Source organism: Gasterosteus aculeatus, chromosome 8 (genome assembly GCF_964276395.1).
Source record: "Gasterosteus aculeatus chromosome 8, fGasAcu3.hap1.1, whole genome shotgun sequence".
NCBI classification, from domain to species: Eukaryota; Metazoa; Chordata; class Actinopteri; order Perciformes; family Gasterosteidae; genus Gasterosteus; species Gasterosteus aculeatus.
Window position 1 is genome coordinate 15,934,823 of NC_135695.1, and position 25,969 is coordinate 15,960,791.

A 25,969-nucleotide genomic window follows, 5' to 3' on the forward strand; every position below is an offset into this window, starting at 1 on the left:
TCAACACATGCAAAGCAAATCAGAGTATACGACATTAGGAATAAATAATCAAATCTATAGAGAGAGAAGGTTGAACTGCCGAATTTGATTCACTGCTTGCAGCATTACTTGGAGAGTAAATGGTAGTGACAGAATGTTGTAAACAAAATGCATCTGAAATAGATTAAATAATATTCAAAACCAATAAAAATAATAATTCTAAGAAGACCTCATTGAGATAATAAAATAAACAATTACCAAAGTATGTATTGATATTATGTAATTTACAATAGTCTTGAATTGATTAAACTAAACCTAGTTATTACAAATGGAAGCCCCAACTGGTCACTGGCTGCTCTGCTCAATGTGGGTTGATCCAGGACCATTTAATTGGACTCGTGTGTAGAGGTATAAATACTTAATACTTAAGGCGGAAAAAAACGTGCATATGAGAAGTCGATGAACGCAACACTTTTTTTCTCCGCACTGCTTTCTGGGTGTTGACGTTTTTTTGTAGCCACCCGCTCCTACTTAGAGCTTTTCAAAGAACGACATTTCCCATGGTGCACCAGTTACTACCGAGGAACTACGTGCTTCCCTAACCGACGTCACCCACGACTGATAACACACTGACACAACTTCTGATAATGTTTTGAGTGAGCAACGGACTTGTACCGCCACAAACAAAGACGTCTCTGTCTCTGTCTCAAATGGCCACCATTGTCTTCTGCTCTGTGAACAAAACGGCTCAGAGCACCGTGCGACGATGTTCGATGTCACATTTAAAGAGGCTCGCCAGTTCGGCGGCGTCACACTTGACGTTGTCCCCCAGTAGCAGCAAGCCGCTGACTCTCCTTCCGGGTTCAAGATGGCTTTCCAGGGGCTGCGGCGTGCGGTTCGTGTCCCAGGGGACTGCAGGCAGAGCCGCCGGCGGGCGGACCAGGAAGGGAGCCCTGGCGCTCAGCGGAGCGGCGGCACTCACAGCGGCCGTGGCGGGTTTTCTAGCCAACGCTGACCACTTCCAGCGCGCCGACATGGCCACGAAGGTGCCCCGAGCCGCCGCGGAGAAGGAGCGGGAGCAGGAGGGGGACATCTCGCAGAGGTGCCGGGGGTTCATGTCTCCTCCGGTGACCGACATCGGTGTGCTGCAGGGGAGGAGCGGGGAGATGCGCACGAGGATGGAGATGCTGATCATGGAGACGCAGGCCGACTTCTGCAACGCCCTGCAGGAGGTGGACGGCGGGACGTTCAAGGTGGACCGGTGGCAGAGAAATGAAGGTGAGGGGAACTCTGAATTAAACTCACAAACCTCACGTCCGTTTCCATTCAACGTGTTTCATTCTGTGTGTGTGTGTGTGCGCGCCAGGTGGCGGAGGGATCAGCTGTGTGATGCAAGATGGAAAGGTGTTTGAGAAGGCCGGAGTCAACGTGTCCGTGGTGTTTGGAAACCTGACTGAGGAGGCTGCCAGGCAGATGAGGAGCAGAGGGAAAGTCCTCAAAGGGAAAGACGGTACGTGTGCTAAATCTGTGTGCAGGCTTAAAGCGTCATACGGTTCTTGATAAATCCATTTAAAAAAAAAAAAAAAGAGGTGCGGTAACCCACATTCTGAGCGACTAAGTGATAGAAGCAGTTTCCCCTCATGCTCCGTGATCTCTCAGGTAAGCTGCCGTTCTGTGCCATGGGCGTGAGCTCCGTCATCCACCCCAAGAACCCCCACATCCCCACCGTGCACTTCAACTACAGATACTTTGAGATCGAGGAGGAAGATGGTGAGTGTCGGTCCTCGACGTCAGCAGTTGTGATCTTGGTGTCAGTGACACTATTGAGTGCAAGAATGAATGATAACCCTTGTTTCTTTCTTTGTTTCGTTCTTGTGTGTGTGTGTGTGGTGTGTGTGTGTGTGTGTGTGTGTATTCCAGGCACCAAGCAGTGGTGGTTTGGTGGCGGCACGGACCTGACTCCGATTTACGTTAGCAAAGAAGACGCCTCTCACTTCCACAACACCCTGAAGGAGGCCTGTGACAAGCACCACCCGCAGTACTACCCCGACTTCAAGAAATGGTGCAGTTTGACTCGAGGCGACTCGCGCTCCTATGAAGTCACTTGCTTGTATTTGTGCGTGAGGATTACAACGGGTGTGTTCGCCCTGTGTGGTGCTGATAAGAGGAAGTCTCTGCAGTTGGAGTAAAACCGTTTGGCCCGTGGATGATCATTTGGGGGATAAGGAAGGGACGGGTGGGGGTTATCTGCTTTGTCTTAATAACGCAATTCTGTCAACTTGATTTAAAGCTAAATATATGACTGAATACAAAGGCATTTTGGGAATTAGACCTATTTGCTTTGTTGCTGTTGGATAAGAGGATTGATACCACTCACATCTGTATTTTAATTAACATAAGGCTGCAAACAGCAGCTGGATATTTTGGGCTGACTTTTAGAGATGCTGGCAGGCTTTTTCTCCTCTTGTGTAACTTGCATACAACTAGGCTAAGCTTTTCTTAGCTTTCTTCTAGCTTAATGGGAAAACATCCCTTTTGCCTTTTTGAATGATTTATTTGCACAGCTAAGATCTACTGAATATTTTAAAGTCGGGCCCTGGTTTAAAATAAACGGCTGCTGATTTGACATGCTTTGGTCTACATGTTTAGGTGCGACCGATACTTCTACATCCGGCACAGAGGAGAGACTCGGGGCATCGGAGGGATCTTCTTCGATGACCTGGACTCCCCAAGTCAGGAGGAAGCGTTCGACTTCGTCAAGAGCTGTGCGCGCACGGTGGTGCCGTGTTACCTGCCCATCGTGCGCAAACACCTCAATGACTCCTTTACTGACGAGGAGAAGGCCTGGCAGCAGGTACGACGAGGAAGGTGAGGAAGAGACGGGCGAACCGTCATGGGTAATGGACACATTTATGTACGGGGAGAATGCATTTCACACCTCCATTTTAGTCCAGTGAGTCAAGGCCCCTCGCCGTCAGCACATAAGGCATGTAGAAAGACTATATAGTTATCTACTGTAACCGCGAAACGAGTCTCTCGTCTGTCGGAAGCGAGGGAACCGTCACAACCGGTCTTTACCTTACCCGGGTGACTCCCTTAACTCAAATTAGTAAGTTAGTAAGCAAGGATTGCTAATTAGCACTACCCAGTTTTTCGTCGATCTACCGCCACTGCCTCAGTGATTGACTTAATGAGCAGCCCTGCTACAAAGTGTTCCCTCAAGAAGTCTCTGGATTTGCGGGAAATCCTCTGAATATTTACTGTCTTGAAGTCCTCCTCCTTCTTCTACGTCACACGTCCTTGTGTCCATACGTCTGCTGTTTCCTTGCGTGAACCACACCACCTTCCTGACTTTGCTGTCTTTTCTCCCCTATTGCGCAACACATGTAATGCCCCCTGGTCCCCAGGTCGGGTTTGCACTGAAAGGCAGTTTATGGCCATTTGGAATCCTTTTTAGGGATATTTCTTCTTCTACATACCTGCATGCCAGATTTGAATAAATTGTAAATTGTTGGTTTTCTTGCATTAAAGTGTGACAGAACTTAACAGCGCTCACAGTTCTGTGTGTGCGTTGTTATCTGAGCTTCTCCCCGCCTTGTGTACATAGCCGGGCTGACTGCTTGTCCTCCAGTGCGCGGTCATTCATGTAAACCGATAACGCCGTCCTGACCGTCAGGGCCCCACAGAGTTCATAAAGCAGCGAACAAATAGTTGCTAAGTTATCATGGAATAATATCTACCCGAGCAAAGAAATGGAGTCGCTGCCCCCCTCTCCCTCTCTCTGTGTGTCTCAAAGACAACACAAAGCTGGCCGTGGACCAACGGTTCCCCGTGTTTCTGTTGTAGATACGTGGAGTTCAACCTGGTGTATGACAGGGGAGTGAAGTTTGGATTGGCCACGCCAGGCTCCAGAATTGAGAGCATTCTCATGTCCCTCCCCCTCACCGCCAGGTAAGATCACTGGGGTTGAAAGCCCCACCAGCGCTGCCCTGTCATGACGGCAGCAAGCTACCTGTGTTGCCTGGTAACCGACTCCTCCTTCGTCCAAAGGTGGGAGTACATGCACGAGCCCGCCAAAGGCACCCTCGAGGCAGAGATGCTGGAAGTATTACGAAACCCCAAGGAGTGGGTGTGAGCGCGGTGTTCACGGGTTCAAGTGGACAAAAACATCCAGGAAACCGTCTCTGTCCTAAGTGATAATACAGGGAACTTGCTTGATATGTTTTGTTTGAACTCAATGGTACTTTTCTGTTTCCCAGCATCCATGAATACACTGAATCACAAAGGGATAGCGTTACTACCGCTGGCCACAGGCTGTGAGGTCATCCCCCTACCCCCCCCTGATGATGCTTCCTTTCATCCGGTGTTTGTGTCAAACACCAGCTGTAGTTTCTGTTCTATGCCTGTGCTAAATGTGGCTCTCCTTCAGCAGTGAGAGGTAAAGTAGGGGAAACTGAGCTGGTATCAAATGTTAATAAATCTTTCCGTTTCATTGCATGTCTTTAAGGTAATGGGTTATTTTTTACAATAAAACCTATATTCTAACGGACAATAATGAACTGATCCCTCTTGAGTCTCATTTATATTGAGATTTGTTGTTCCCTTTTGGTTAACTCCACTGGTTTGTTTGACAGTGGAGCATGTTAGAGGGGGGGTTAGAAGTGAGTCACAACCCATGTGACTCATTCCAGAGAAGGAAATGTTTGTAACGGCTTTTCAAATATAAAAGATTGTACCACTTAGTTTAATAAATTAAAGCTGTAAATAATGAATGAATTAAATATAGATTATCAATATACTAGTATTTTGAAATAAATACTTAATATATACATATAAATACAAAATTTAATAGGTTAGTATGTTGAAAATAAAAGCAGTACTTTTTGTGGGAAATTGTCGTACTTGTATGTCCAAACATACCAAAAATTATTCAAATAAGTCCTGTTTCTTTCAGTAAAAAATTGACAGTATGTTTTTTTTATAAACAAAGTATGTTAAAGAAATGTTAAGCTGTATAATAATGCAAAATGTATAGTAGGTAAAGTATATTAGCAAATAGTTTTATTTTCATCAATGGAATCACACTCAAAGAATGTCAAAAACAGGCCTTGTAACATGTCAAAGAAATGTCAATGAAGTGTTTTATTCTGATATGTCAAAAATAGTTATCGTACCGTATGTAAAAAGAAAGAAAAAGCCGTAGTAAAGTGAGTCATCGTGTTTTAATAATTGAGATGTATTTTTACGGCCTAAACTGTCACCGTGTTGCCCTTCAACGTTAAGCAATGAACAGACAAGTGGAAGAATAAAAACGCACATCACACTCCAATCACAAGACACCGAATGAAATCAAGGTGACGTTTAGCACATTTTATTACAAATGAATTCAACATTCCACACATAAAGGATTTATAACAAGTTATCTTTGCATTTAGTGTTATATAACATTTAGTTGTTTTAATAAGGCATTGTAAAAAACTAAAAATAAGTACATCAGCTGACCTAGCCCTCCCCCCCAACCAGCACAGCGCAGTTCAAAGGTCATAGTGCTGAGGTTCACAGGTCAACTCACAAAGAATAATAATCAGTGCTCCCCGGTGAGCTGACAAAATGTGACACTCATCAGTATCTGAACGTTAGACAGATATTTTTGGTTTTCAGAATGTATGCAGGAGAATTGCATATAGAGCACGAGCACTTTTTTCCCCCCGTCGCCATCGTAATGGCGAGTGGGACGCTGAAGACGTCAACCCGGACTGTCCTATTTTTCACCAAACAGCCCATTTTGAGCTGAAACAACAGTGCTTCAATGTAACCACATCCTACTGTATACTAGTCACACCGTTAGCAGTGCTGCATTCCTATCTCCACTTCCACATGTAAGGACTATACATATTTATATATAGGTACGTACGACATGCTAAATGTGAACTCTTCCCGTAGTGTTATTAAATACAGAATCTCTCCCCATAGATGCATCCCCCCCCCACCCCCCTCAGAGCTTGTGGTCATATGGCTCGCTGTCCCACATGCGTGTGCAAGTCACTCCGCAACTTACATGTATATCTAAAGATTTATCAGTGTGCTTTTAGTGAAAGTGGAACAGCAGAAGCCTCTGTCTTCGTTTCCATTGTGGTCACGCTTGCATTGAGGAAAAAGATTTTCACAGTCAAAGCAACCATCCACAGCCCAGAGTAGGAGACGCGCCGACCATCAGCAAACAGTGCAGAGCCAGACGAAGCTACATGCATCACCAAAATATAAGCACACATTTACACTAAGCACACACGTCCTTTCCCCCACCACCACACTTTACTGCTGGTCAAATATTAAAAACATCCACAAGAGTATACAGAAGTCGGACCGATGCATTCGTTTGGCAACTTGACAATTTAAACCTGCATTACGTGATATTATTAGTATAAACAATGACTAAAATGACAGATTGTGATGTGGAAAAGTCAATCAACACCCAAAAGTTGCAGCCTGACACAGTTTTGACTGTTTTGGTTCCGCTTTACTAAATGCCTGGCTCTCAATGCTCCCTTTGTCCCCCATATTTTAAACCATTTGCGTTAAATTATATTTAGTATTTACAGTCCACAAGCCGCAATAACACTGTGCACTAAACCACAAAAAGTAAATGAATTATTCTTTCGTATTTCACAAGCTAAAAGACATTAGTTGCTCACCAAACCAAAGTTGGGGCTCGTGTTAGCTGGTGGGATGAAAATACAGTGCACGCGGGAAAAGGATCCAGTAATGAGGGACAACGACGCGTTGGCGCAGTCAATGACACGCTGAGGTTATTATCATTGGTGTAAATTGTATATTTGCAATAATAAAACAGGTTTCTTTACCTTCCGCTTGATCCGGCTGTGTTTTGTTATCAAGTCCAGGTCCCTCTGAGCGAGAAGTACTGAAATCTGAATATGGGGGGGGCAACAGGTGCTGCTCTTTATGGCATTCTTCCCCTGTGGGCCAAGCGTCACAGCACCCGCACAACAACAACAGCAGCAGCAGCAGCAGCAGCAGTCTCCACGGATTCGCTGCCTTGCAACAAGCTGGCTCACACTCCAGTCCAATTCAAATAAAACTACAAACTGCCGAGCTTGCACTTGCGTTTCCATTTTTGTCTTTCGCTGACATGTCGGTGCTCCATATTTCAGAAGGAGACTTGAAGCATCAGCAGCAGAGTTTGAGGCTTTAAATGACATTAGCACGGTTTTCTCTTCAACAATTCATTAATTACATTTGAATATGTATGGGTTTCCTTAAAATTGGTGTTTTTTAAATGCCGTTTCTGCATCTCGCAAAACAATATTCTTGCAAAATATGCACTAAACACAATAACTATTTTGTGACAACAAATAGATCCACTTGAATACATTCCTTTTAAATAGTTGCAAAATATCTGCTGCAGGTCAAAATAATGACAATAAAGAATTGATCCAACACCCATATCCACCCTTCGTCCTTCACTGTGGCAATCACAACACTTTCTTCACGTCACAAGGAACCTTGTTATGCATGATGAGTTAAACGATTTGCTACAGTGTGACAGCATAGATGCAACTTGAGGAAGATCAGCACAGTTGGTTGGTTGTGGTATTGCAATATCCTTCCTGCTATCGACTCACCTCATTGATGAAACGTTTCAAAAGGGCTGGGTAGAGATTGCATCGGCCCACTGACAAGTTACAAGTGTTCCTGTGTTGAAGGCGGCGGGCTGGTGATACCACGATAGTGACACTGCTAAATAATCAGATGGTCTTAGTGTTGCTCAGGGCTTTTGTTAGGGTGGTGGTGGTATTGGTGAGGCCGATGTTTACTTCCCGTGACCACCGTTGACACTTGAGGCATTGGTGTTGACTATATCCTCATACTGTGGCGGCGGCTCTGTCTCTATCTGGACGTCTGAATGGCCCACGGCCTCCTCGTAAGATGGCGGCGGGTCTCCGGCGCTCCCTCTCCCCGATGTGAGCTCTGAGCCCGGATACGCTGGGCTGCTGTGGACGCTGAGTTCTGATTGGTCACCGTGGTGGTAATCCCTCCCCCAATGGTCCATGGAGACCACAGAGAGGACGTGGTCGTGATGCGAGTGGCCCAGGCTGGGGCTGCGCTGCGAGCGCTTGCGGGAGTGGCAGCGCCACACCGTGATGGCCACCGCGACGATGACGAGCACGACCAGCAGCAGCGGCACGATCAAGTAGAGCGAGTGGACTCCTCCCACCACCGTCTCCAGCCCTCCGGACGGACTGCTCTCCCGCACGTATTCTTCCCAGAACCGTCTCTGCAGCGGGAACACGACACACGCATTTAATCAGGAATCAATAGGAGATTAAAGAACATCCTTTTGGATAAGACTCGGCTCCCTCACGCCGGCTCCGGAGTAAACACGGGGACACAAAACGGTTTCCGAAAAACACAGGGTGTAACCCCCGCACACACAATGTCCACTGAAAGCATACTTTCTATCTGGATGCCTGCAACACAAAGGCAGTAGACAACAACATCCGAACAAAAAGCGGCCCGGTGATGGTGCGCGTCCGTCCGTGTCGCTTCGCCTTTTGGCCTCTCACAATAGTTTTACAAATATGCCTCTCTGGTTTGGACTCGGCTGTTCTTCCTGCTGATAATCATCACTTCCTGAAAAAACAATACGCATTCCACACGCGACCGTGGAATTTCATTACTGGACACATGAAGCCTGCGAAACAGCACTTTAAAAAGGGAAATTAGGGATTATTTCACATAGGGCAGCAGGAATGAGTTTACTCCGCTGTCCTGAAATCGAATCGTGGCTTTTAGCCCCGGCTGACAGTCCTGTGTCCAAAGATTTGATTTGATTTGAAGAATTTTATTTCTTGAACATGTAGACACCAAATAATAAAAAAATTAAAAATCAACATAGACGTAGACCACAAAATGAGAAAATACACCTTTTGTTCAAGAAAAGGAGTAGGGGGAAGCAAAAGCTTATAGATACCCACCCCTTTCTGATCTCCAACCACTTGTGTGTGTGTGTGTGTGTGTGTGTGTTTGCTGATGGCGTTGTTGCTGCCAATCATCTGGTACATTTTGTCTTACAAGTCACTGGCTTTATCGGAAATATTTGAATGCCCTCCGGAGCTAATTTACCAGTATAGACATAGAGCAGACCGAGTAGACATATTAAGAAAAGTTTGTGTGTGGGTCCTCATGTAGGCGCACACACACGCACACTGTGTGCTCTACTTTCCTGTTCCTGTGTGTATTTAGCCTGGAGGCGGTTGGGGACTGTGAGCCCGGTGCGACGCGTCCGTCACCTTCCTTTACCGTCTTCTCGTCGTTCTCGAAGGCCTCGCGAGCCTCCTCGTAGGTGCAGACCTCCTCGCGGCACTCCCTCTGAATGCTGCCCTGCTTAATTTCCTCCAGCAAGAAGTTGGCCCTGCGCAGCCGCCGCAGCACCGAGTGGGCCGCGTCCGCCGGCAGGAACACTGAGGGGGCCCGGCGGATAGAAGAGGATGGGGGGGGGACAAAAACAAAGGCACAGAGGAGAAAAGAATGTGAGATTTAAAAGATGTGCGAGCAAACGAATGATGCAATTGGGATTACACGCAGTGACAAAAGGATGAAAAGAGGAGAAGGGGAGGAAGTGAAGGGGGAGATATAAGCAAAGAGTGTGTATTGAAAAAGAGAAAGAGGAGCATGAGCAGGAAAAAGGGAGGACGATGCCAAAAAAAAAAAAAAAGGGTGAGAGAAGTGAGGAGTGCAACAAGCTAGTGAAACAAAAGGCATGCAGAGCAGAGCGCTGCCGAGTGCCCACATTTCTGCATAAAAACAAAAGCTCCTTTGATTTGGGCATCCATCCCTGGGCTAAGAAAGACCGGGAAGGAATGAAATAAAAAGGACAAAAATAGTTCCAGAACATGGGACACACTGAATCTGTGATGTGTTACCGAAATAACTAACTAACCAAATTGAATTATTGAGTTTTAAGTTCGGTGATGTGACCGGACTCAAAAAAAAAAGGCTGCAGGAAATAATAGCGAAAAAAAGGCTTGAAGCAGGAAATTCCCTTTGGTAATAAAGACAATAGAGGGAAAAAACACAATAGTCACATTCCAACGACTAAAATTGGATGTTGACACAATCGGGAAGACGTTGGAGGAAGGTTTCCAATGACATTTTGGAAGTCATACAGGTGATGCAACGTTAGAATCATAGAGCACAGACTTACCGCTCCCCATGATTCCTGCAGGCTGTTGGGCTGAATGATCTCTGGACCTGTAGGCACAAGTCAAACAGGAATTAAGCAAGACTTCCTTCCATGGAGGAACGTCTGTTTCTGCCTCATCGTTCATAACATCGCTCCAATTGGGGAATTTCCTTTTTAAAAGTTGCATTTAGCAAGGTTAGGAAAATCAGCACATAAAAAAAAGAGAAGCAACCACGTCCCATCGCCCTACATTCTAACTGAGACACCATCATAACGGAATCAATGTGTGCAGAACGTCGCAGCTGGACGTGAAAGGGCGCGTTGTCAGCGCGATGCATCCTCCAACCAAAGTGACAGCGACCAATGGCGGCCGCCGGCCAGTGTCGGTGTTCCGAGAACCCGCGCTCGTGCCTCCCAGAAATAGATCACCGGAGGCGGCTCGGAACAAAGCGGCGGCGGCCGCCGCCCCGTTGTCCGGTTGACATCGGAGGCAGCGGGGGCGACCGCTGGAAGCCGGGGGGGGGGTTGTGTTTAGGCGGAGCTACATCGCGGATGCTAAGCGGGGGGGAGAGGGGTCTATTCTCGGCCGTTAGCTGCGCGCTGGTTCGTTGGGATCGGCGCGTCTCGCGGACCGCGATTTAACGTTAACGAGCAACACGTAGCGTTAGTATGCGAAACAGTGGGCAAAAGAGGGGCCTGCGATGAACGCGGCAGGTTTTTACGTCACGTCGAGGCCGTGTTTTGGTGATATGAATAAACTTTATCAATTCAGCTCACCTCTTTTCGTTCCAGAAATGCGCATGAACGTCCCCCTCGTTACCTCCGCTGCCCCAGAATGTTGCTATGCACTGTGCGCATGCGCAGAGCTCTGTTTTCCCTCGGCAGACTACGAACGGCCCCTTGCTCCCAATTAAAGGAACAGGGAGAACAATGCTGAGGCAACCAATCAGAATGAACCCCACCCACGCAATTACGTTACAGTTATGGAGAGAATTTCCTGTTGGCCTCGTCGTTTCAGAGCCTTGATACGGTGACAATCCTAGACTGTATATTTATTTATCCAAATAGTTCAATCAAAAGTTGCTTCAAATTGAATGGTTAATAATTAACTTGATTTAAAAGACAACCTTCTCTCTTATTGTAATAGCGTTTATATTAGCTTTTCTTGCAAGAGTGTAACCAAAATCATCTTCTGGAATTTTTATTTTCAGTTTAATTGAATTCCTCAGTATTATGAACACACAATTAAAACTAAAAGATATGAGCGATGGATTTTACTGTGGAAAAAAAATGTTGCAACCGCAGGAGTTGAAGATGGAATAATTGGTAACAAACTTAGTTTCTAATCCCAGTTAATTGGGATAGCTGTGAAACACGTTGAAAAAGGCTTTGACTGCAAAAATCGTTTGAGTTTGACAATTCATATTTTCATTCCCTTGACAGCAAAAAAGCCCAACCTAATAATATAATGATTATTTAGTAAACATGTTTTATAGGTGTTATCAGTCTCACATATTTTTCCTTTTTCCCATATCACTTGTTCATCACACAAAAATGAAATTCAAAACTGTGAATGAGTGACCACTATTTGATTGATTAAAGCGCTACATCAATGCACACCTAATTCCTCAGTAGTTGATGTTGTTGTTGCCTTTCTGTTAAACTATGTAGTAAATGTGCTTGTCAATTATTCGTTCTTTGTGCGTGTGGTTTGTGTGCGTGCGTGTATCACTGTATGGTGAGTTAATCAATGTGAATTAACTCCAGCATTCTTCCCCAAGGCCAAAGGATTAGCTAAGTTCAATTAGGAAAAAAAGGAGCTGTGTTCAGCAAAGGGTGTGTGTGTGTGTGTGTGTGTGTGTGTGTGTGTGTGTGTGTGTGTGTGTGTGTGTGTGTGTGTGTGTGTGTGACAGAGACAGAGCGAATTGGATGTTAATAAATGCAACCTGAAGAGGAGAGAGGGAAAGTGGGGCAAAGCTTGTTGGAAAAGACGAATCCCTCGAGACAAAAGTTGACGTAAATCAGAGGAGGAAAAAAAAAAAAAAAAGATTTTTATTTTTTGTTGTGATTGTAATTCCATGCACAGGGTATAATGTAACCGGGTGGTTTATAACAGTATTGAAAAGATCTTCTGAAAAGTCAGCGGCATATGAACAACAGCCGTGGTTTCTTTATTAAGTTAAAGCTAAAACTGCTCCGGCGACATCAAAAAACATTTGGCATTCATGTTAAATTCAGATTCCGGGTTTCCAAGTAAAGCACACATGGAACACACCAGCCCTCATCCCGACTAACGGACTTCTGTCACATCAGCGCACGTGAGAACTACTGACAAGGACCCGCGCGCGCGGAGGGATGCTGTGTGAGCGGGTGTAGCGCCTCGGCACTAGGACCCAGCAGGTGTAGCCCCCGTGTTAACTTGAGCAGTGTGCAGCGGGGGGGGGGCGTCAGCAGAGCGCCGGCTCCACGGCAGCGACAGCAGCGTCCTCCGGACTCGGGACGCGGCTCCCCATCCTGCTACCCGAAAAACACCGCCGCCAGGGACCGGCGCACGGGCACGAACTGAGACCTGGACTCTTTCTTCTTCTTTTTGGTGGATTTGGTGAACATTACAAACCCTCCGAACACACTTTCTTCTTCTTCGTTTTTTGTTTGTTTTTTAATGAATGAGACACTTTAGATATGGCTTCATCCGAGAGCGGCGCAGAGGAGGTGCGGGTGTCCGCGTTGACGCCCCTGAAGTTGGTGGGACTGGTTTGCGTCTTTCTCGCGCTGTGCCTGGACGTCGGGGCCGTGCTGAGCCCGGCGTGGGTCACGGCGGATGACCAGTACTACTTGTCCATGTGGGTGTCCTGCTGGAAGCCCGTCAGCTCCGCGCAGTGGTCCTGCAGCAGCACGCTGACCACCGGTGAGACGGACGCGCGCGCACCTATATACACGCACACGCACACACGGTCACCCGTCGTGTCCGATGGCAGTGATGCGCCACCATGTTATTTTTGAAGTTCTCAAACCAGTGCCACGGTGTAGTTTTTGGGGCATATTTAGCCTTAAAAAACAAAGGAGCAGATTTCGGGGTGCATATAATTAACCCCCCCCCCCCCCCCCCCCCATCGTGTTTATTCCACGGGCATCAGAGGAGCAGCGCGCGCGGGGATAACAAAGGGTCCCCGCACGCTGCGCACTGCTGAACCAATCTGTTCTGCGGGTGAGAATTATGAAAACATCGCCCAAGGGAGCACTCAATGTTAATTACTTTATAATCAGCTATTGCCTGCGGTTAATTTAAACGGCAAGACATTTCTACACGCGCACATTGCCTTCCTTCCAAGTGGGAAATTAAAAAAAAAAAAGTTTATCCCTGAGTATTCATTTAGAATAAATGAGACATCTTTGATTTTTTTTTAATATATCGGTTTGTTAACTTTTCTTTCTAAAACATTGGCCTAGTGTGCTCCTGAATGATGTGGGAATTCTGCCTGGATAGGAGCGGTCCAGCTGGGGTTTCATTTGGCCTTTTGTTGCTCACAAAATGAGCCTTTGTGTGGGTTTCTTCACCGGCCAAAGAGTGAGGGCAACTCAGAGCAGAGAACTCCCCAGAGATCCAGATGCCTGGAGATTAGTAACCAGGGTAACAAGTGAAGCAGTCGAGTAATGCTGATTCTCCCCGATCTAAGAAAACTCCTTCACAGAGTCCCTCGGTTTGTTTCTGGAAGCATTTCATATTCACATCGCAAAGTTCAGGGTGGTTAAGAACAAGTCACCATATATAACATAATAACAACATAACAGATTAAACAAAAATCAAACCTGATCTCAGGAAAATGTGATACTTTAGGTTACGTTAGGGCAAACTGAATTGTATCAGAAACACATAACATAATCCCTGCCACTACAAACACTGGCAGCTTCGCAAAGAAGGATTTAATATGGGGATTTTTTAAAAAGGCATTCCCTTGTGACCGCACTGTAACCAAAATATAATCTGATTCACTGAATATTATTTAGTTTCCTCTCACAAGGGAGAATACACATTGACTAAATTCCATTCTTAAAATGTAAACGACTGAACACCTGCCTACGTTATTGTTCTCGTGTCTCGTGTCTCGCTGTGCTCCTCCATATAAATCAATCCCACCAACTCCTCTGTGCTGAGCGGTAAATTGTGTTTTTGTTAGTCTGACAAAATGTTTGCTTTTCATTTGATGAGTAACTGTGCGCCACACCGGCCCCCGATTCCACCGTGTCAGCGCAGACAAAGTGCACTTTGGTGCCATATAAAGACATGCTGTCTGTGTGTCGGCCCTCGGCTCCCAGCAGCAGCATACCACAGTAAATGCACACAGCAAACTGCCCATTTCCTCGGGCCTGTGCTCGGCTGGGCTTATTGATTTGAATCCCAGTAATCGCTCTCTGTACCCCCCCTTTACTGCCCCTCCCAATATTTCCTCAGTGTCACGCTCTGGGCATTAAATAAATCCTTAGTCTGAAACACCAGCTGGCTTTTCAGATGTTTCAAGGTTTTTCTGTGAGTGTGTCTGGGAAAATAATATGCAGCGTGAGCTACAAAAGCAGACATGATAAATTGCCCTTTTCGCAGGGTTCATGCAACCCAAGCGTTTCAACCAAACGGCAACAAACAAAAAGGTCCCACTGCTTTTCACTTCCATTTTCTAACACGTACGCACACTTAGACAGGAGGGTCGGAGGTCAAGAATAAAAGACACAGACTCTGCAGGGCCAGGAATGTGGAACGGTGGTGTGGATGCCAGGTCGGTGCGAGGCGAAGCGACAAATGTGGAGCCGATGTGTTAGCGTGCCGAGCTCCGTCAGACGCAGTGATGCCAGAGCTTATTAATAATTGAACACCTTAATCGAGCCAGTATTTGGGTGTCTGTGTTGCCTTTGAAGGAGGTCACAGCAGAATAGAAGAGCTCGTAATGCCCGTAATGGTTCAGCACCTCGGGGTTTTGAACCGGAGACCTCTGGTTGAAGCTCTTACTTCTTCTTAATTTCTCCATCCTGCTGTCTTTCAGAGAGTGAGACTGAGTGTGTTCAAGGCTCTTTAGTGACACAGATCTTCCTCCACTTTCTCAGACAAAGAATCAGAATTTGGCCCCCGAAGGATGCTTTTGATTACAACGAAAGCGGCGGCCACGATTCCTCCGATTACATCTTACTTGCTGTATCTCCCCTTTCCATCTGCCGCCGCGCGGAGGCTCAGATTAACAGTTTGGCCCTTCCTGCTCGTCAGAGCCTTTGAGCACTCCGACTCGGGCGGGGCTTTTTCTCGCACAGAGTACGGCGTCTGTTCCAAATCTCAGATGAGACGACTCTCTGCATCCTGCTGTTTTCACGAGCGCACCGATAAGCGCAGCTGGGCTCAAGGCCACAAACAGGCCCGAAGGGAACGCATCCCACCAACGATAGGCTTTGACAATTAGGCCGAGTCGCCGTGGCCCTTTCGCTGAGAGGAAACCAGCGAGGCAGCGGCAGAGAAAGTCGAGGGGTCCGATCTTCAAGGGGGGTCTGGAGTTGTGCAAGCTGAAGGCCGGAGGGAGCTGGTGCTCTGCTTTACGTGGACTTTTTCCAACATCCTGTGGTGACAGGGCCCATTTTTAAACTCTAAACCCTAAACCATATTTGGTCAGAAGTGGTTGGTGTTTGTTTAGGTTTGAGCTGCTTGGCCCCTGGAATAAATGTTCTCTTCAACAAGAGTGGGAACTGTACTTTAAGCAGCTTATGTGCCGTCACTTTCTCTTTACTGCTGAATGTTTTGATGATTTTCTGCCTCAATAGAGAGGAAATATTCTTGGCAATGCTCAGTCATTTTAAAAAGCCAAAACATGTTCTACACTACAAACTTTCCATTGGCATTTTTACACCCATTGTAACATATAATACACATAACTTATGTTGGGCTCAAGCTTTATGCTTTGATGTTATTTTTTTGCTATGAATGATTTCCTCCTGTGTAATCAAATCCCCCATCATAATATCCTCTGCCTGTTTACAAATGTACCTCCTGTTTCCTCCAGTGGAGAGTAAAACACCACTAATCTCTAAACAACAATACATAGTTTAAATTAAAGTCTCATGGCTAATTAAGTCTCTGAAAAAAGGTTGCAGTGATTTCCTTTCTGCGAAAAGCAAAATCCTTACTCTTGCGCTTGTTATTGACAGACACATTTCAATTTTGTTCACTTTTTTCATTTCCGCCTTGGCGTGCAGGGACGGGGAAGTGAGCTTGCAGTTATCTCCACTTGAGTGTATTTTGGTGTAAATCAGAATAAAATGCTGATAATGCTGCTGAGCCGGCATCAGCCAGGAGGGAGGGATGCTCATTATCGAAGTCGCCTCACAGAAGCCTTTCTGCTGCATCCACTGCTGAACCCGCCGATATCCGCGTGTAGCCAAGCATGTGTGCGTTTGTTTGTTTCCTGTCAGCCAGAAACTGCTGTGCTCGGTTCGGAAGGGGTCGTTCGCTGCGTGGTTCACATTCTTCTTCTTCTTCTTCTTGTATCCCCAGTTGCTCACATCGACACATCCTGAGCACAGCAAGCGGCTTCTCGGAATACGCACAAGGAGTTGTGTCGACCTCCGAAACCCGCTGTTTGCGCTGTGTTGAATCACCACAAAAGCTAGTGGGCGGAATCCTTTTTGTCTTGCGTAAGATCCAGCGCGGGCCGGTCAACTGTAGCTGCCCCGGCACGACCTTTGACCCATTCCGTCTCTGTACCCCTCCTCGTCCATCCACCTTCCTGCCTCTCCAGAGTAACCTCCATTTAGTATCAGTGTGATTTCATGCCTCTCCCCTTCCTCCTCCCCTCCTCCTCCTCCTCAGACTGGCAGATCGCCACGCTGGCCTTGCTGTTGGGGGGGGCGGCCCTCACCCTGCTCTCTTTCCTCATGGCGCTAACGTCCCTCTGCGCCAGCTGCAGGAGTCGCTGCTGCAAGCCGGTGGCCGTCCTGCTGTTCTCCGCAGGTACGTAAAGACAATCTGAAGCAGAAAAAAAAAAAACAGGCAAGGAAAAGCCAAAGGACGGTCCGAAGAAACAAAAGAAATAATTGCCTGCTTTCAAAACAATCTCCCGCTATTATAGCTGTCAGGGGAAAGAACCAAAGGCAAAGCCTTTCATTATTTGAATATAGGATTTCGCCATCGGAGTGCCCTCTATCAACCCCCCTGACAGTTTTAGTCCAACCACTGTTTTGAATAGCCACCATAATTATCTTGACATTACCGTCTCTCTTTCCCATTTCCCTCTGCAGTGGTGCTCCAGGTGTGCAGCTTGGTCCTCTTCCCCATCAAGTTCATAGAGATGGTCAGTCTGAGGGTGTACCACGAGTTCAACTGGGGTTACGGCCTGGCCTGGGGATCCACCATCTTCTCTTTTGGAGGAGCCATCCTCTATTGCCTCAACCCCAAGAACTATGAAGACTACTACTAACACGTGTGGGACAAGAGGAGAAGTGGAGACTCTATTTCACCCGCTGTCCTCTCAGTAAAAAAGGAACTTTCTGTCTATTAGTGCACAAGCACAGACCAAAAAAACAACAGAAAATACAAAACGCTTGTTAGTTTAGGACGGGAAATGATCTTTCGGTTTATACTGTGAACTTATTGTTTCAAAGTCTATCCTCACTCTTTGGACCGGAGCCGTGCTCTCTCTCAAGACGGTTTGGCAGAGGTCCAGGGGTGAAGAGAAATCCAACCCAGCCAGTTTAAATTGGGAGAGAATGTCAGTGCTCAGTTAACTCTCAGTCCCCTTGAAGTTGAACTCCAGCAGGTCTTTAGATTTCTGCAGAAAATTTAGAGGGAGCAGATTTACAAACCGCATACCAGGAGGACCATGAATAACCAATCAGGGCAGAGAATGATGTAAGCTCAGGCCAACCACGGAAGTGACAGATCCAGGGAGGCCTATCAAAGTGATGTCAGGAGGATGACAAAGTGAGGAAGACAGGGCACACCTCAGGAAATGCTACATTTCCCCCCAGTTACACTGCAACTGGAACTTGGCACGGCCTTGTTCCTCCAGTAGCGTGTAACAGGTCGCCGAGGACATGTCATCAACGTCCAAATATGGGGCCTTTATTTTCTCCCGTTGCAGCCGAGTGAATTAAAAGTGTCAGATATACTGTATATAAACAAAGTCTACCTAAGAGTAAAAAACATTCCACAGCAGGCTCCAAATAACATACTGGTGAGAGAAACATTCATGGGTTGATGCATACCAGTGTCTTTCATATTTAAACAGCGGTAAAGCCTCTGGCTGCTAATGTAAAACATGCAACATAATCCCAAGTTACACCTGCTTGTCAATAATAGGGTTGTGTTATATGCAAAGTATGCGCAAAAAGCACAATACAGTTATAATCCCTACCATACCAGTGGCAAGGAAGCGGGCAAAGTTTGCAGAGCGTGTTATGTCTGCATGATCATAGAACCCAGCATGTGCTCTCACACACGCATACATACCTCGCTCCCTCATGTGATGCCTCCTCATCGCCTGTAAGGAATGAGACCCTGTAAGAATACACGGCAGGTCAGACATGTCGAGGCTGTGGCTTTAAATTATTGATATTGAAAGTCTGTTTTTTTTCACTCACAGGAAGTTTCGTGATGCAGTACTTTAGAAGTTTAAATATGCCGTGTGTGATCAGTGTTAGAACTATTGGATCAAGCAGAAAAGGGAAAGTTTCAAACCTGAAGGATAGTGTGATCACAACAGGTGAGACCAGTGAGGAAAACGGTCTCAAGCCCAATTTAAACGTGCTCAGAAACATCTCCAACTTCCTCTTGCAACTTTAATGAAAGTGGGCGTGTGTGTGCATGTTACTACCATTTCCTGCTGTGTTTCTGATTCCCACTGGTTTGATTACTTCAAATAAATATGTACTGGAAAAAAAGGTGTTTCATTTGTGTTTGGGGGGGAAAAAGGAGCATCTATGAGTTATTTAAAAAAAACAACCTATGTAGACATGCCAGCTGTGCATGGTCAAGTCACATAGAATCAGCTCCTTTATTAAGTACAGCAAGTTGAGGGATTTGCACAGGAAATCAACATCTTCTGAACACATAATACATGGTGGCATTATACGCATAAAAGTACCAGGAATATACTCATATGCAAATGTCCTTAGTGTTCTTCTTTCAGTGAAAGGAGCTCTAATACAGAGCCAGATACAGTGTACAGTCTACATTTCGCATTAATCAGAATGTATATACCATTGCTTTCATTGTTCCGCTGTCAGGGTGGGAGTTACAGGTCCTACATTAAAGTGGAAGTGCCTCCATTTTAAGTTCAGGAATGGGCTCAGTGTAAACAGGGCAGTCACTCTTTCTGCGTGGAATCTTCTCTCGGTAAACCGAAGCTCCTCCTCCTTGATCCTTAAATCGCTTTAGGCCTTTCTGAAGCCCTGAACAACCGACGGCCAGAGTCACTCCATCTTTTATACATTTGCCATGAGCAGAGTCTCCGACTGCCCTGAATAGGCATCATCATCATCATCCTCCTCCAATGGAAAGAAAAAGGGTCAAAGTGCACATGAGTAGTAGATAGGAGCAGGAGAGGGATGGTGGCTCTTCCTCAGCAGGTAAGAGGGGCTTACGTATTGATTGACAGGGGCAGAGCTCTAGACACATTCTGCAGATTTTGAGGGGTGGGGCTCATACTATCCCGGGAATGGTCAAGGAAGGGGCGGGCGATACAGCGCGGCGCTAAGCTCAGGTGTAACGCGGCATCTCGCACTGTTCACAGCGATTGAGCGCAGGGTGGTTGAGGAAGGTGCAGCTTTCACAGTTCCACTGGGCGCCTTCGAAATCCTCGTCCCTCTGAGGCTCCGGGACTGGCTTGGGACCCTGATCCGCTTTAAAAACAACAACAAAAAAAGCTTCAGTCATCAACACGAGGCTGGATTTAGAACACATGCAAGTTATAAACTCAAGCATAAAATGTTGTTAGTCGTAGGCATTCACTGAATAGCGGTAGTTTTCATGCCAACGCAGAGCGCGTTCACCAAAAAAGACCCAATTCAATTGAGCTTTTAGTCTCTTTTTCAAATAAAAACCTCGCAAATCTTCAATTTGATGGCAGGCCAAATACTGCCTGCGAGTAAAGAAGAGCATCAAGGTCCTTGAACCAAAACTCAAATCTGCGTCTTTGCAACAGTGTCAATTGATGATTGTTACATGTAGGACATGTCTTTTTCATCTCTTTACACATGGTTATGAAAATGTCTCAACATGACTTATTTTACTGTTCTAAAAACAATAATGGAGGAAAAAAACAACAACTCACCTTTCTTCCCAGGCTTGGGTGGCACAACTGGACCGGGCTGAATGTTGTCATAAAAGTTGTTCATTGCTTTTGGATCAAACTTCCCTGTGGAGGAAAGCAAAGAGCAGATGTTTATTTAGTGTCCTTTCCAACCAGAAGCACAATCGCTCCGACCGGTTTCCTGACGGACGGCTTGGTTCCGACCCAACAAAAAAGCCCCCCCCGAGTCAGTCATTGTAGCACACGAGACCAACAACCACGGAAACACAACTTTGCGACGTACTATGTTGGCTAATCAAATGCATCCACATTCCTGAGAGGACGATGGGTAACATGAACAGTGTAATCCTACAGTTTACTGCAGAATCTTTAGGACGGAGTCAGTAAAGTAACTTTCCAGTCACTTGTAGTATTATACAGTACATGTGATTTGACATGTTAAAAGCTTTTAAAACAAAGTGAGCGCCTTGTGCTTTGTCACGGCAGCGCGTGACCTGGTGTGAACGGCCGCTAGAGGAATGCCACAGTAAATCAGACCAATCAAGGCCAGCTGCCGACAACATGCTCGACCACTGCGCCGCGCTGCCGCTTGTTTATTCAAAGTGAATTAATAGTGAACCCCTGCGAGTCCAGATTGCACCACCGCACGTCCTTGTGTCACCAGCCACACAGCCGCCACGTTTGAAGTAGAGAGAACATGTTCTCGAGGGATGCGATGAACTGCACAGATAACAAGTCAACTTTGTCAAAAGGGCATTTGGAAGTCTGAAACTAACGTTGAGAAATGCTCCACTCATTTTCCAGGAGGACCACGACCCAAATGTTCAGTGGTAGCGGGCAGATATCAAGCAAACTGGTCCCCAATCTCGAGCCGGCTGCCATTCAGCTTCCAAAAACACCACTCTGGGTAAATATATGGAGCGCAGTAACTCATTTGTTCAATGCGGTAAGAAAATACGTAAAATCGACAAGGATCCCGCGGCAGGCAAACACCGAGCATGGGCCCGATGAGGGTTAACCGTGCAGGGACCAGCAGGTCATTCCAGAGCGCTACATCTGTAGGCAGCGTGATGGAGCCCCGCGCATCACTCTAGACCCAACTCTGTTGTCTGCTGCTGGGCTTCGCTCTTTCAAGATCAATGCTTACAGATAGACCGTTTGAAGTGCGTCTCTGATTTATGTCTAGTGATGTGCATTCATGTGTGTGTCGGCATGCGTGCGTGTGTATACCTCTCGACTGCAGTAGATCGGTCTCCTTCAGGGTGCAGTCGATATCAATCTGAAGCTGTCTGTTGAGACTCCGCAATCGGGTCATCTCTTCAGGCTGCAGACACACAACCCAGTTAGATGAGACAAAAATAAAACACCAACATATTCCCCGTCCTTCCAAACTTCTCACAGGTCACATACAAGCCATTATTATGAATATCTCTTTATACATTTGTATACAGCATTTTGGCATTTCCATAATGCAGCATTTTTGCTGTAACTGGAATACAAATGTAAATAAAATGTGACATTTCACTTTCAACAGCACATTACGGAGTCTGTGTAACAATGTAGCTGCATTGAACTTGTGAAAGGATAATGATTTCCCAGGCTATTGTTGAACGCTAGCTTTCGTGTGCATGTGAAAAAGTATAAAACTTAATTATCGTGTTCGGTCCTTACTCTGGGTATAAGACTGGTGGAGTTGACTCTTCGAAAGCGCCTCTGAAGGGCGTCATATTCCATGCTGTTAACATTGGACTTCAGGTGGTCTAGTTTCTGTTTCTCCAGCAGCAGCTCCTTCTTTAGACGCTCCATCCTGGCCCGCTGGTGGAGCAGGAGAGCTGGAGGGAAACACAACCAACACAAAATGCTCAAAACTAGAAGAAAGAAAGAAAGAAATACTCTAGTTCTCCATTTCTAATCAATGCCAATGTACAGGAGCAACATCAAGTCTGAACATTTTATCAAATCATTTTTTTGAAATAACATGCGTGTAACAAATACAGATCCCTTGGAATAATCACTACCATCACAAATTCAATGAATATGCAAGATGTATCCACTATCCACTTAACAGAAGTGGATACATCTTGCATATTCATTGAATTTATTCAACCCACGTAAGTCTACTATTAGAAATGTATGATTATGTATAAAATAATATGCTCAACTTTTTGTAAATGCTCTGATCCTTTGCAACTCTAGCCATTAACCACTTAAATCAAACTCTTGTCATCATTTTAGACAACAAGAAATAAGATTTTCAGGAGTGGTTCCATTAACGGTAGCAACACGTTCTCTCCATCAAAAGCCCACAGAGATGTAGTACATAAGAAGTTGGATCTTCAACGCAGAGTTCAAAACATGAAATGGTGAACCCTTGGATATTCTCACACACACACACACACACACACACACACACACACACACACACACACACACACACACACACACACACACACACACACACACACACACACACACGATTTTGGTATATAGTGTAATCATAGTGAAGTGAACATGAAGATTTGCATATGCTCCTTTGGTACATGGTAGTGGTGGAAACTGCAAAACACAGGCAGATAATTGGGGATCCTACCTTGTGTGTAGGCATAATCATCAGAGCCTGAGCTTGAACGTCGGGGCATGTGCTGAAACTGACTGATAATGTTCCCTGGCAGAGCGGAGATGGGCAGGATGGGCGCGGGGGCAGCATTGTGTCCCCCTTGGTCCACTATGTTGAGAAGAGACTCGGCCTCGGCCACGGGAGGCGAGCCGAGCGGCCTCTGGGCTTGGCCCCCCGGGGACACTTTGATTTTTAAGGTATACGCCGACTGGCCCGGCTGAGGAGAGGAGGCAGGCCGAGGCCTTGTGGGGCCCTGATGCTGTAGATACATCCCGGGATGGAAGGCTGCAGGGCACGAAGGTCCACTCATAGGGATCCCCCTCGAAGGGGAGCCGGGCGAAGGGCTGTTGGCCATGTAGAGCGCTCCCTGGGGGTGGGTTGTGTGCACAGGGGAGTTGCTACGAGGCCGCGGACCCTCCAGGGTGCTTTTCGTATGGTATGACCTGTAAACAGCCGGCTGTTGCTGGGGTTGTTGCTGGTGATGGTAGGTCATGTTGGGAAGTGTTGGGGAGCTAATGGGGAGGAAAACGTACTGCTGGTGCTGCGGCTGGGGCTGGACCTGATGCTGCGGGGAGCTGTATGGCGAGACGTATGTGGGAGTATTGTATGGGGGCTGCTGATGCTGGTACACAGGCACCCCTGAAGAGGACCAGGGTGCTGGCTGTGGGCTCTGGGAAGGGGAGGGTCGCATAGCATAGTGCGCTGAGGGTATCTGCAGAGCCTGTGGGACATTGGGTATACTATTTTGTGGAATTGTGACCGTTATAGGGTTCATGGAGTAACGTGGGACTGGTGAGTACGTGGGAGACATGCCCTGGATAGAGGGTGGAGGAGTGGGAGTGCTGGCTGAGCGGCTCTGTTCGTTCATGAAGAAGGGGTTGTATCCCGGGGAGGGGGCCATGGTGGCGGGGGCCGACAGCGGCTCAGGGTAGCTGGGCCGCTGGGGTTCGATGTGACTGTCACTGTTGCTGTGCACAAGGGAGCGCCCTACTCCTGCTCCTCCTCCTGCTCCTCCTCCTCCATTCGCCTTGCTCGCCTCCGAGCTCGGGTATCCCATGCTAATGTGTAGCATGTGGTTTCGACCGAGTCGCACGTCCTCCGGGCTGTGATGGAACTCTCCATACAGGTATCGGTGACTCTCCTGGGCCAGCAGGTGACAGCAGATCTCCAGGTTATTGTTGTTCTGAGAAAGCAACGGTGGGACGCGGTCAGGTCATGCGGTGGCATAATGTGAAAAACGCTTAGAGGTTGGTGATCACAACAAAGTGAGCGCTGGCGAAATACCTGCAGAAGGCACTGGGAAACTACACCCTCCGGGATCTCTGGGAAACGTTGCTTGAGGTCCTGCAGGATGTGGTAGTCAAGCGGAGAGCCCCCCTGCGCCATCCTGAGCCCAGTCAACGAGCCCGAGGCAGCAAACGCTGGAACAGCTGATCGCGTCTCATATCCTGAACATGCAAAAAGATGACGGACGAAACCGAAATGTCAAGGGGAATGCTCGTAAACATTCAGCGTCGTGTGTGTGTGACTCCATAGCTCTGTGTGGCACACGGTCTACCTTGGCTTTCAAAGCGAGACGCCTGTCAGTCTGTTTGTTTGTTTAGCCTTTCTGTTGCACCGAGCAGCAACGACACACAACCATCGCTAGCTAGCTGTAAGCATCCGGTAGCCTCCGGACATCACTCAAACACACCGGAGGGCTGTGACGGCTGAGTCAGGAAACGTTTGCCATCGCCGAGAGACGAGTCGGTGTTTCTCGTAACTAACAGTTGAATCAGCAACACGACCCGCTTAACAAAGTCAACCGTTCACCCGAGATTAACGTCGACCCAATTCGTCAACAGCCTGCCGGCTAACTTGACCCGCTAGCGGTGGCTTGGTCTTGGTCGGCTGGTCAGCTGTCACAAGCCTGGCTGTTGATGGATTAGCTAGCGTTAGCTAAGCGATGCTAAGGTTAGCGCGGGTTAGCCACTGACGGCTTTATGAAACGTTACCATGCGTCCGGAGTCTCCCTCGCGTCCCGGGTGGCCGCCAACGAGTCCGCAGCAGACCTGCGACGTGTCTGAAGCGGCACGCCGATGTTTGTCAACGGTTTGTTGGGACTAAATAAGTTATAGTTTCGCATTCCAGCGCCAGGCCGCCGTCGCTGAGCTGCGAGCGAAACAGGCTGTCGCGATAATGTCAGTTTTCCCGGACCAGGAAGTAGTTTAAATCGGCTCGGGTCACGGCGCCACTAGTGCGCATGCGCGGCATTCCATTCTTTAGTGTATCTTATATCTTCATCCAGGTACCACTCACTTCAACAGTTGCCTCATATAAGTGTTGGTTATTTTCTTATACATATAGAGTGATCCGTCAAACTGGAGCTCCTAAATCTATTCAGTTATATGTATATAACCTAATATTGACATTAATATTAGTAATAATACAAATCATAATAATGTGATGTATAATTTAATCATGACACACAAATGGCATTAAACTTTTTGAATGAAAAACGGTTGGATACGCCACACTCTAAACATTGAAATGATATATTTGTAGAACACTTTAAAAACACAAGTAACAAAGAGCGAAATCTGTTTATTAAAAAGAGACTAACCATGGCCCAATCAAATCAAATTTATAACTGATTGGAATCTCACAATATAATCATTAAACTTGGTGTATGTATGTATGTATATATAATATAATATAACATTCCTAATCCTCAAGGTCCTTCTTACTGTGTGTGTCTCCAATAATATCATATGTCGTATTTAACATGCTTGTGAGAGTCTTCATCCTGCATGAGAGGAGATCAGTGACCTGGTCTAAATTCGTTTTGGATGACTTGATAATTGCTTCTGGTACACCGACATTAAAAAAAAGTAGAAATGCTGAGACGAA

The 25,969-nt window shown here is 46.6% G+C and overlaps 4 protein-coding genes across 4 annotated transcripts; 2 read left to right on the top strand and 2 right to left on the bottom strand.

The window, feature by feature from the left end:
* The first annotated feature begins 84 nt into the window (after positions 1-84).
* Positions 85-4,534, top strand: cpox (coproporphyrinogen oxidase). Its single transcript, XM_040184465.2, has 7 exons — positions 85-1,257; positions 1,346-1,489; positions 1,639-1,749; positions 1,900-2,041; positions 2,629-2,847; positions 3,826-3,930; positions 4,030-4,534. The coding sequence occupies exons 1-7, from the start codon at positions 690-692 to the stop codon at positions 4,112-4,114; spliced, it is 1,374 nt and encodes a 457-aa protein (XP_040040399.1). The 5' UTR covers positions 85-689; the 3' UTR covers positions 4,115-4,534.
* Positions 4,535-5,323: 789 nt separating this feature from the next.
* On the bottom strand, positions 5,324-11,082 carry prrg1 (proline rich Gla (G-carboxyglutamic acid) 1). The gene is made up of 4 exons (XM_040184491.2): positions 10,958-11,082; positions 10,202-10,248; positions 9,298-9,458; positions 5,324-8,272 (listed from the first exon to the last, which is right to left on the bottom strand). Exons 2-4 carry the CDS (start codon positions 10,209-10,211, stop codon positions 7,808-7,810), a joined length of 636 nt encoding a protein of 211 aa, XP_040040425.1. The 5' UTR covers positions 10,212-10,248; positions 10,958-11,082; the 3' UTR covers positions 5,324-7,807.
* Positions 11,083-12,491: 1,409 nt separating this feature from the next.
* Positions 12,492-19,136, top strand: tmem47 (transmembrane protein 47). The gene is made up of 3 exons (XM_040184498.2): positions 12,492-13,088; positions 17,025-17,165; positions 17,453-19,136. Exons 1-3 carry the CDS (start codon positions 12,863-12,865, stop codon positions 17,629-17,631), a joined length of 546 nt encoding a protein of 181 aa, XP_040040432.2. The 5' UTR covers positions 12,492-12,862; the 3' UTR covers positions 17,632-19,136.
* Position 19,137: 1 nt separating this feature from the next.
* Positions 19,138-25,320, bottom strand: tab3 (TGF-beta activated kinase 1 (MAP3K7) binding protein 3). Its single transcript, XM_040184445.2, has 7 exons — positions 25,075-25,320; positions 24,365-24,528; positions 23,054-24,263; positions 22,135-22,295; positions 21,694-21,787; positions 20,485-20,568; positions 19,138-20,053 (listed from the first exon to the last, which is right to left on the bottom strand). Exons 2-7 carry the CDS (start codon positions 24,464-24,466, stop codon positions 19,911-19,913), a joined length of 1,794 nt encoding a protein of 597 aa, XP_040040379.2. The 5' UTR covers positions 24,467-24,528; positions 25,075-25,320; the 3' UTR covers positions 19,138-19,910.
* Between the last annotated feature and the right edge of the window lie 649 nt (positions 25,321-25,969).

What these genes read in the sequence shown, in the direction of transcription:
- cpox (XM_040184465.2), top strand. Translation starts at nt 690, where the DNA reads ATGGCCACCATTGTCTTCTGCTCTGTGAACAAAACGGCTCAGAGCACC. An exon ending in AGTCCTCAAAGGGAAAGACG is followed by an intron (nt 1,490 to 1,638) that starts GTACGTGTGCTA and finishes GTGATCTCTCAG; the next exon opens with GTAAGCTGCCGTTCTGTGCC. An exon ending in TCCCTCCCCCTCACCGCCAG is followed by an intron (nt 3,931 to 4,029) that starts GTAAGATCACTG and finishes CTTCGTCCAAAG; the next exon opens with GTGGGAGTACATGCACGAGC.
- prrg1 (XM_040184491.2), bottom strand. An exon ending in TCGAGAACGACGAGAAGACG is followed by an intron (nt 8,273 to 9,297) that starts GTAAAGGAAGGT and finishes TTCCCGCTGCAG; the next exon opens with AGACGGTTCTGGGAAGAATA.
- tmem47 (XM_040184498.2), top strand. Translation starts at nt 12,863, where the DNA reads ATGGCTTCATCCGAGAGCGGCGCAGAGGAGGTGCGGGTGTCCGCGTTG. An exon ending in CAGCAGCACGCTGACCACCG is followed by an intron (nt 13,089 to 17,024) that starts GTGAGACGGACG and finishes CCTCCTCCTCAG; the next exon opens with ACTGGCAGATCGCCACGCTG. An exon ending in CGTCCTGCTGTTCTCCGCAG is followed by an intron (nt 17,166 to 17,452) that starts GTACGTAAAGAC and finishes TTCCCTCTGCAG; the next exon opens with TGGTGCTCCAGGTGTGCAGC.
- tab3 (XM_040184445.2), bottom strand. Translation starts at nt 24,466, where the DNA reads ATGGCGCAGGGGGGCTCTCCGCTTGACTACCACATCCTGCAGGACCTC. An exon ending in TTTCCCAGTGCCTTCTGCAG is followed by an intron (nt 24,264 to 24,364) that starts GTATTTCGCCAG and finishes TTGCTTTCTCAG; the next exon opens with AACAACAATAACCTGGAGAT. An exon ending in TGATTATGCCTACACACAAG is followed by an intron (nt 22,296 to 23,053) that starts GTAGGATCCCCA and finishes GTTTCCCTCCAG; the next exon opens with CTCTCCTGCTCCACCAGCGG.